The 10815-nt window shown below is 46.3% G+C and overlaps 1 protein-coding gene across 1 annotated transcript; it reads right to left on the minus strand.

Annotated features, from left to right (window-relative positions):
- Window positions 1-6095: 6095 nt before the first annotated feature.
- On the minus strand, window positions 6096-8368 carry Prg2 (proteoglycan 2, pro eosinophil major basic protein). The gene is made up of 5 exons (XM_035446951.1): window positions 8294-8368; window positions 7459-7745; window positions 6976-7107; window positions 6433-6544; window positions 6096-6248 (listed from the first exon to the last, which is right to left on the minus strand). The coding sequence occupies exons 1-5, from the start codon at window positions 8349-8351 to the stop codon at window positions 6190-6192; spliced, it is 648 nt and encodes a 215-aa protein (XP_035302842.1). The 5' UTR covers window positions 8352-8368; the 3' UTR covers window positions 6096-6189.
- Between the last annotated feature and the right edge of the window lie 2447 nt (window positions 8369-10815).

A 10815-nucleotide genomic window follows, 5' to 3' on the forward strand; every position in this document is an offset into this window, starting at 1 on the left:
ATCTACTTGATCTTGTAGTGGAGGCAATTCTGCCTTCGTCCTCACAACTGTCCTTTTTTGTGTCCAGCACAGCTTCTGGAACATGGTACTTGGTCAATTACCTGATTAAAGGAAGGGCCAGAGAGCCTCCTCTTCCCTCTTTCCCTCCTCCTCTGATGGACAGACCCTGAGCTGGAAATCTGAAACAGGAGTCGGGGTGGGCAAGATGGGCACCTGAGCTGCAAAGGTCTACTCCTAAGATCTCCATGACTGTCCTCTAGGACCACACTACCCAGATTCCAGACCTGCAAGGACAGTCAGCCCCTGGCCAGAGCTGACTTCACTTACATGGGGAAAGGAGAGGCAAAGACAGTAGCTGTGACGGGCTCCCCAGCTGTTTTGCTTGTTCATGTTACCTCCCTGACCCTGGCCCCGTGCAGCACTCACCTTATGAGGTTCTGTGGTCTCCACTCTCAGTGGCTGTGGCGAGCACACACTATCAGTCCTTATACTGGGTTTTGGGGGAAGTGGGAAGAGGCCAGGGTGATTGCTCCAGGCCAGGCTTGGGGATAATGAAACTGATAAAAAAAAAACTGTTCAGTTTTTTTCACCCCAGACCCTGCTCTCTGTTAACAAGGCAGAGCCCTACCCTCTGGGGCCTGCTGCCCTAAGTAGAAGCCCATTGCTGCCAGCTTATTTGAGAGGTGTGTGTAACACCATGATGTAGTTTGTATTAATTACATCAACCAGATGTAATTAGTATTAATGCCCCTAAGGTGCCCAGCATGAATGATACCCCTTAATTCAGAAGCAGCCTTCTGAAGTCACTGTTCTGGAAAGTGATGTGCAAATCCTAGAAGCAGCTAGGAACCATGAAGAGGAGGAGGGGAGGGGGGCTCAGCATCCACATGAGGTGATTCACAAACAGCACACCCCTGGCCCACCTTCACCCATCTCCACTGAGACTATAGACATCCTGGCTTCACAAATGTAAACAATAGGATTCACAGAAGGAAAACTCGCCAAGCTTGTGTGATGTCCTGGCTAGTTTTTATATCAACTTGAAAAAAGCTAGAGTCATCTGAGAGGAGAGAAATTCATTTGAAAAATGCCTCCCTAAGATCAGGCTGCAGACACGCCTAGGAGCATTTTCTAGTGATTGATGGGGCAGGGTCCAATCTATTGTGAGTACTGCCATCCCTGGGCTGCTGGCCCTGGGTTCTATAAGAAAGCAGGCTGAGCAAGCCATGGGGCGCAAACCAGTAAGCAGCATCCCTCCATGGTCTCTGTATCAGCTCCTGTCCCCAGGTTCCTGTCCTGTTTGAGTTCCTGCCTTAACTGCTTTCAGTGATGAACAATTATATGGAAGTGTGCACTTTCCTCTTCAAGATGCTTTTGGTTATGATATGCTTTTGGTTATGGTGTTCCATCACAGCAATAGAAACCCTAAGATTCATAAGAAGTCAAGGAGCAGGGATTTCTAAGTCCTAAACATTCTCACATTCTCACACATTCTTCCTCCCTCTCCCTCTCTTTCTCCTTCCTTTCTTCCTCCCTCCCTTCCTCCGTCCCTTCCTGCTTCTTTCCCTCCCTCCCTCCTTCTCTTCCTCCCTCCCTCCCTCTTCACAAACCAGGCCCTTCCTGGTTCTCATGCCAGTTCCTGATTATTTGCCATCCCTAGAAAATACACACATAGTAGGCAACAGTCAAAACCATTTCCACACATTTCATTTCCTAATGGCCTTTGGATCATTTAGAGACCACTGGCCTAGACTATATCATTTCAACCATTTTGCCATTCCCACTCTCACTGACTACCTCCCACCAGCCCTCTGACATTATCAAGGTTAGGACTAGGATCAAGCAATGAAATGCTCATCTCAGACCACAAATTTAAGAACACACTAAAAAAAACTTCAATATTAAACATAAGTAATATTTTAGTGCAAACTTTCTTAAAATCAAATTGAATGCAAATATATTCACAATGATTAATTTTATTTAAACAACCAAGCTCCATTTCATTCACTGTTGCCTAAAGAGAAAATAGTGCATGTATAGCCTTGGCTTTGCCACATCTTTCTGCCAAGAGCTTATGGATTGCTGGAAGTGAGGTTGATGCAATTTGGAGGTGTTCTGTTGGGCAGCACATACTTGTTATTTATATACTGGAACACACCTACAAAGAAGCAGATACAGGTCATCTAGAGGACCATATGGCCTGAATGCCCTGACTTCCTCTGCTCTCCCAATGGACCTATAATTGGAGAAGAAACTGAGAGGCCACTTCCTGGCCTGATTTCAGAGTAACGGTCTTAGCCCTTATCTCTCTGCCCAACAGACCAGACTGTCTGCTTATCTACCTAACAGTGGGAAGGTTGGTCAATTCCACTACCCAAAACTTAGTCTCTAAGTTTCAAGTTTGAGGTTGCACCAGAGAGAAAAGGAGAATCATAGTTACCCTTCCCTATTGCTCTCCTCACCCTGGGGCCCAGGACAGAGGTGACATTTCACTGGATGGCTTGGATGAGTCCCAGGGATTGTTGTTCTCATGAGCCAGTACCACCATAAGCCTTGCACACATAATTTCTCTTTACAAATCTCCAGGTGCTTAAAGGAGTTCCCCAAGATCCCATGGCAAGTCAGAGACCAGCCTAAAACCCAGAGTTTCATGCCCCTTATTCACCCCATCTTGGTCTTCCTCTCTTAGATGTCTGTCTTCTCTAACCTATTCACTCATTCACGTAAGTCCTGCTATGTGACTTATGTTAGGGGAAAAGGGCCATTCAAATGGCTTCAGTAACCTTGCTGATGGTCACAGTGACTCCTCTTTAATTAAAAACCAGAAGTAATACTTTTGAAGCTTTTCTCTAGACCAGGCACTATATTTCCATGAGGTTTTGGTTTTTTTTAACAACCATTTTACAACCATCCTAACAAATTATCCTACAAATTGGGTATTGCCACCTTAGCTTTACAAATTTACTGAAAAAAACTAATGGAGGTAAATGGCTATTCCAGTTGTCACAGCTCACAAGTCCTTGTTTCCATCCAAATGAGTTACCTTGACAATCTAGCTAATGTTGCCACTGCTTCCAAGTCTCAGGGTCACTGATTTCATTTATGTTCAAATCGGCCTCTTGTTCCAAGGCTCAGTCATACCCCGAATTACCCAGGGATAAGTTTCATCATGATGAGAAGCCAGCAACATATGTAATAAAGTCACAAGGCAACCACTCCAAACTGAGGACAGTGACAAGGTCTTCCTCTAAAGAAACCAGCCAGGGCAGAGCTGTCAGAGAACTACCTGGTGTGCGGAGCCAGAGTGTCCTTGTGAGATGAGGCACTTCAAGTTTCCCATGGTCCTTGTCAGGAAACTGCCCTTGTCAGTGAACAAGTGATGCACTGTACACTTGCTCAAGAGGCTGAGTGTCTACCCTATGCTTTGGATGCTACAGCCCCTCTGGACATCCCATCTAAAGGAATGATCCCTGCCGCATAGAGCTTGGTCATCTGGAAAGGAAGAATGTTCACACAAGCTATCCATTGGGATACTTTTTTTCCAGAAACAGGGTCTCATGTAGAACAGGCTGGCCTCAAACCCACCATGTAGCTGATGGTGATCTTGGACTTCTCATCCCCCTGCCTCCACCTCCCAAGTAGTAGAATTTCAAATGCGGGCCTCTACTCCTGTTCTATGAGGTATTGGGGGTAGATCCCAGGCCCCGATGCATGCTAGGAAGCACTCTGCCAACCATTCCGCATCCCTAGACTTTACTTCAAAAATCAGTTTTATGTATTAATAATATATTCATCTTTCATGTGGGTTTCTAGATATTCATCTTGTCCTAAAACTCAGTCCAACTTCATATCACCCAAAGGTTGATCCTCAACACCGCGCGGTGACAAGGAATGAAATCACAAGGTCAAAGCAGCGTGTAGGCGCTCAGCCTCCTGAGCAAACACAGTGCATTGCTTATTCACTGGGAAAGGCACCTGAAGCATTTGTGAGTGAACTGGGCTGGAAAACTACAGTCATGGCAGCTATACAACTACAGCCAAAGCTATGCACAGAACATAGTAAAGTATGCTGGAGCTTCCTCCTGCCACCTCCTTGGCATTCTTTAAAGAGACTTCTATGCAGCAGGTATCACAAGGCCCTGTAAGAGAGCAATTTCTGAGAAGCAAGACAAAAGAAATCTACCTAATTCTCAGCCTGGAGTCCAGAATGTAGTAAAAGCCTAGAAAGCGGTGGGGAGTATCTTGTCTTATTCGTGCATTTATTTATTTATTCATTCATTCATGTTAGTGCTGGAATCCTATTCAGGGCTGCACATGTGCTAGGCAGCTACTCTACCACAGAACTGTGGTCCCAGGCCCTCATCATCTTTATTATCAATATTAAAACAAAAAAAAAAAGCTGTGTGGTTCCACAGCAGAGGAATAGCATCATTGAGGGCTCGTGGTGACAGCTCTGCCTCAGCTACATACTCATAGCACCCACCACAGAGCCAAATGCATGGAATTTCCAAAACTCACCATATATAAAATCAACAGCTCATATGGCACAGTGGCGGCAGGAACCAAAGTGTGGCTCTGTCTCTTTTTTAGCCTACAGAGTAACTAACCTTGAACAAATAGCCCCCTCACAGATCTTCTTTTGCTTCCCCTCCTGGGACCCATATAGAATTGGAAACCCCCTGAAAGAAAAGGGTTCAGGCCACTGAGCCCTTTTGTCCTGCTTATCTGCCTGGTAATATTAAAGCAGCTCTACCCCATCTTTAACTGGGCTTCTTTGCTCCTAGATGGGTTGAGTTTTATGTCCCAAGGTCAAGAGCGGAGGAATTCAGTCAAGACTTCCAAGCATGGAAACGACAAAGGAGCGGGCTTTGGAACTAAGAAAGTCAAATCTCGGCACCGGCAACATCCAGATGTTCTATCTTGAGCAAGTCTTTCCTCATCCAAGTATAACTTCTCCGAGCCTGTTTCTGCATAGCGGAGATAATGATGATGGATGGTGTAGTGTGATCTGTGCAAGGCATTTGCCACAGCAGGTGAGGGCTCAATAATTGGTAACAACTGGCACGTGTTCTCTCTCTCTCTCTCTCTCTCTCTCTCTCTCTCTCTCTCTCTCTCTCTCTCTCTGTGTGTGTGTCTGTCTGTCTGTCTGTCTCTCTCTCTCTCTCTCTCTCTCATACACACACACACACACACACACACACACACACACACACACACGTGTTTTAGATTCCCAGACCTCATTGAGAGTCTGACTCATAATAAAGAGTTTAATACTGGGCTTTTTCCAAAGCAGAACCTGAGACAAGGACTTGAGTACACATCCTATAGTTAATTTGGGGAAGTGCAGAAACATTGCTAGAGGAAGAAAGGACTCATCTGGGGGTGAGAGAAGTAGCCAATAAAATACATGCTGTAATGCCAGCCACTTTAATAGGTAACAGAGAAATGGTGCCTCGTTCATGCTGTGTGTTTGTCCTACTTGATAGATGTGATGGTGAATATTGATCGTTAACTTGATAGGTTTTGCAGTTACCTAGGAGACAAGCCTCTGGCTATGCCTGGGAGGGGTTATCTTGATTAGGGTAATTGAGGTGTGAAGACGCATCATGCCCTGGGATTGGATCCTAGGTTATTGGAAGAAGTTAGCTGCATGTGAACTCCTAACTATGGATACCTGCCTTGAGTTCCTCCACCAGAACTTCCCTACCATAACAGACAGTACCCTTGACCTGTAAACGCAAATAAACTGTGTCTCCCTGAGTCAGATACTTTGCCACCGTAACACGAAAAGCAGCTAATGCAGTGGGAAGGAGCCCTGGTAGGTGAGAGTCTACCCAAACCTTCACGTGTCTGGAAGCTGTTGGCGGGGTCCTGACAATACCTGTACACACGTGCTATGTAATTGTGTCTTCCACCAGCACTTTAGAGCCACCTGCACAAGTTTCCCTATTGCCAGGATGCTTCATAAACCCCACAGCACCATCATTTCTTGAAGCATGCTAACTTTATGGCTCCTTCATGAAAGGCATGGAGCTCAAATGAGCCTGAGCTACCAATGACCACAGGAGAAAAGGAATCTATTCAATAAAGCGGCTTTATTGTAGGGAGGTGAAAGATGGAGACATTTTGCTGGAAAGGAGAGGCGGTTACCCAGGAGAGGATGAATTTAAACTCCTGGCTGGGACGAGCTCAATACGAACAGATGAAGGGACGTCTCTGGGCACAGTGAGACCGACGCCAGTGGCCTCCTGTGAAAGGAGAATAGGAGAACTTCATTACTTTGTCTACCCTCACATGACAGCAGGAAGATCGTAGTTCCCACCAGCTCTATAACTCATCTAGAAAGCTTCTCACTGAGTGGCCAGACTCACTTCCTGGCACTCTTCCTGAGTCTCCCTCGCCTTCCCTTCGTTCATCTCCAGCCAGCCTCACCTTGAGTACACAGGGTCACACATCTGCCACCTCCAGGGCGGGGCTGGCCAGCTGCCCAATATGCAAAGTTCCAAGAGCTTCCATCAACCCATTGAAAGCGTTTGCAGCGGCCCTAGAGAAGGTAGAAGGCAAAGGGATAGAGTGGAGGGAAGGTGGGTGGTGGAGCCAGCACTATCCCTATTAACCCCTAAGGTCCTGGACCACAGGTCCATAATGGATACTGGCCAGCTGAACTACTGGTCCACAGTAATCATCACCACCCCATTCTCCATATCTCCGCATCTCTATAATATGATCATCCTGTTTGCAACCTAGAGGTAAGGAAACAACCCCAGATCACAAAGATAGACAAGAGAAGTTGGGAGAAACTTGAACTCAGCCCCAGTTCTAAATCCTTGGTGGCACCTCAGTGTCTTGTCTGAGTGGCCTTCTGTCCCCAGCTCTTCAGGGGACAGTAAAAGGGAAAGACAGACAAAACTGTAGCAAGGTTGATACTGGATGGGTTCAAGAGCTGCTCCCTTTTAGTTCTGGTATCTCTCTTACCCAGCCCACGATTCTGCCTCCAATCCAGACTTGACCCTGGTTGAATCCCCTGACAGTGGAATAGATTTGGAAGTTAACGCTGAAGCTGTGGATGGAGGCAAGGGTGCCCCGGTAGCAGCGCTGGCAAACTGACTGCAGAACAAAACAAAAGAGGAAGAAAGGAATGTCCATCACCCCCTTGGCAAAAGTTCCCATGGTCACAGTCATGGTCCCCAAGTCTCCAAAATCCATCCCCTTCCTCCCTCCTACCCTCTGTCCTTTCTTCTTACCGTCTTTCCCCTCCCTCCACAGCTGTAGCCATGAGAAAACAGGAGAGCAAAGTACAGCATGTTTCCACGTGACCTCCTCCCCACTCAGCATCTCTGAAGCTTCCCCCTCTGCTAATGCTCCCCCACAGCCCACAGAGAGAGCAAGCATTAATGCAGGAAGTGGAGACATGTCTCCTGGCTGATACCCTCTCAGTCTCAGCCGCAGGCCACTTACCTGAGCATTGCCAAAAGGTCGAGGGTTCCTCACCAGCAAGAAGCGACAGGTCTTACATCCAGGGTTGCCAGGCAGACTCATTGTGTCCTCTGCCCTGGGACACTGAAGGTCTTCATCTGTCATATCCTGGCCCGAGACAGCTCCCTCATCCCCAGAACCTTCCTCTTCCTCCAGCGGTATTAGCTCCTCCCCAGGAGGACACTCTTCTACTTCTGGTCTTGAAAGCTCCACATCCCTAGGTAAGTTCTCATCTCTCGGTGAGCTTTTGAAGTCAGAAGTTTCAGACCCTGGCAAGTAGAAAATTCAAGTGTCCTTTTTTCCCACACATTCCCCTACTCTCTCCCCAATACAGTGGGCATCTCTTGCCCCACTCCCTGAACACCAGTGTGAAAACCCTGACTGAAAAGAAAGGAGGTCAAGATGGCTAACCATAGTAGCTTAGAGCCCAGTCTTTGTGGGTCTGGGTCCTGTACTCAGCAATTATCAGCTTTATTTCTTTGTTTGTGAAATTGTATACAATCCCGGGTACTTCATGAGGGTGCTCTGGGGGATCAAAGGACATAACATGCAGAGAAAATGCTCTGGAAACTCAAAGGAAAAAAGAAGCCCTTCTTACTATGAGCATCGTTAGAATTATGGAGAAAGGACAAAATTGGAAATGCCACAAAAGAATCAAGGCTACAGACTTAATAGATCAGAGTCCCCACACCCCTAATGTACAGGAATTCTGAACTTGGGAATGATCAGTGTCGGTACTGGTTATGTGATTCAGACCTCATCTATTATACACAGGAACAAAAGAGGGAGAGAGAGGCTGAAGGAACTGATGACTCACTCAGATGAAGAGCAGATGCTCCCCCGACTAGAAGAGCCAGAAGTAAAGGGAATTTCATCTTGGTTTTGTCCTGGAATAGAGAACACAGATGTTACACACACAGACACACACATACACACACATACACACACACACACACACACACACACACACACACACACACACACCACAGCCAGACTGTTTTGGACCCATGGGAAGGGAGTATAGAAAAAGAAGGCAAGAATTTAGGATGAGCCAGGAAAGCTAAGGCGGAGCCTAGCCCATGCTGTTTCAAGGAACTCATTTGTTTTGCTTTACTAATGACAAGGTTTCATGTAGCCTAGGTAGCCTGGAACTCAATATGTAGCTGAGGATGCTGTAGAATTCCTGACTATCCTGTCTCTGCTTCCCAAGTGCTGAGATTAAGGAATGTACCATCATACCTGGTTTATGTTTTGTTGGGAATAGAACCCAGGGCTTGGTGCATGCTGGAAAGGCACCCTACCAACTGAGCCCCAGCCCCAGCTCCAGAAGTCCTTTCTGAACAAAATGAAGCAGACCATAAGGAGCAGCTCAGCCAAGCTTTCCTGTACACCCGTAAGTAAAATTAATTAATTAATTATTTATCCATTTACAGTGATGAGCTTGTCAATGCCTGCAATATGAGCAAATGCAGGAGCAGTGGTCGTTGACCTTGCTAGGAATGCACAGCACTTAAAACGTGGGTTCCTTTCCCTAAGCCAGATATGATTTTCCTTTCCTTACCCTTGCCTGTCACTCAGAAGCAATGCTCATTGCACTAGCACCAACACAGGCTGAAAGCCACATGAAGCCCTGTCAGACTTCTAGAGAGCTCAGCCTAGGTCAGAGGCCTCCCCAGAGGCTGGCCATCCCCAGTAGAGAAAACACTTACAGGCCTTCCTGGGTTCTGTCCACTTCGAAAAGCTGGGTCCTCCTTCACCCCATCTCACAGTGGCATTTATAGGGATACCTTAGAGGAAGTCTCCTGAACAAAGGTGGGTTTGTCTCATCCAGAGGGGGAGGGTGGACTGATAAGAGCCCTTTCTTCACTTCTCTGAGGAGTCTACTCCTTAGCCACCACACGTGGGGGAGGGGAGCCTTGAGTTCTTGTTCTGAGCTAAGAGTTCTTACTCTGAGCTCCATTTCTGACTCTCCATGGAAGCTTCCCCCAAGTCATGCTTTTCTTACTTTACCTAAGGCATTGGAGGAAGCATTTTCATTATCTGTTAGAGTTAAATATTCACTTCTGACCAGTTTCCCTCTTTGTAGACTGTTGTTTTAGACAGACAAGCACCCGTATGTAGGAAAACTTTTACCAAGTTGTTTATTGGTTGATTGGTTGATCAAAACAACTGGGCTACTACCCACAGGACAGTGACTAAAATGTGTCACATCTCTTCTAGAAAGTGTCCTTTAGCTATACCTGTGCCTCTGATCCTGAGTGCCAAATCAGGAAGGGAACATAGCAAGACAGACAGGAAAATATTGGAGAGGTTTTTGTTTGTGTTTCTCTGTCTCTTCATTGGCTCTGTTTGCCTCTTTGTTTTTTACTTTTTGTTTTTGAGACAGGGTCTTGTCATGTGGTCCTGGCTGACCTGATACTCACTATATAGCTCAGGCTGTTCTGAAACTTGTGGTAATCCTCCTGTCTCAGCTTCTCTAGTGCTGGGACTGTGGGCATGTGCTACCACCACACCCAGCAAGAAAAGAAAATATTCAGTGTGAAAACACAATTTTACAAGAAAAAACCTTGGGCAGCTTCTTCCTGTGAGTTATCATGGAGACCATATTTAGATGTGTAAAGAGTTCACACCAGCCTGACGACCTCGGTGGCCTCCATGAGTGAGAAGGGAAGTCACTGTTCCTTCTTTTATTATCTACATGTCTTCAGGGATTACAGTCTGTGTGCAAAAATCTGTAATTTGAAGAGAGACTTTATTAAAGATGTTTTTAAAACATGTAAGACCCTACCTGGGAAATTCTGATTGGTTAGTTTTTCTGGAGTAGAAAGCAGAGATCTGCGTTTAATGTGTGCAAGTTCTGGGGGTAAAAATGGGCCTGGAAATCCCTGAGCTGAGGAGCTCAGTGAACCGGGAGTATTTTAACGCACCCTCAGAATTAGAGCCCTTGGCTGGCCAATCTACCGCCTTCATAATCATAAAGTTTTCTGTACGTGCTTCAATACTGTGTGTGGAATATCACCTCACTTAATCTTTGTGTGCAGTATATGCATGTACATATGTTCATAAGTGTACACATGTGTGTACATGTGTGCTCTACCTTATTTTTTGAATCAAGGTCACTCACTAAGTCTGACACTCGTAAGTGGGCTAGACTAGCAGGCCAGGAGCTCTGAGGAACTGATCCCACATTCCTCTCTCCTGCACAGCATTGGGGTTACGTCTGTGTGCTGTTTTGGTTTGGTTTTGCTTTGCTTTTTTCTAAACCCAATCCAAACATAGGTCCCCATAGATGTGCTGCAAGCACCCTACCCACAGAGTCATCATCCCAGCCCTAATCCT

This window comes from Cricetulus griseus, chromosome 6 (genome assembly GCF_003668045.3).
Source record: "Cricetulus griseus strain 17A/GY chromosome 6, alternate assembly CriGri-PICRH-1.0, whole genome shotgun sequence".
In the NCBI taxonomy this organism is placed as follows: domain Eukaryota; kingdom Metazoa; phylum Chordata; class Mammalia; order Rodentia; family Cricetidae; genus Cricetulus; species Cricetulus griseus.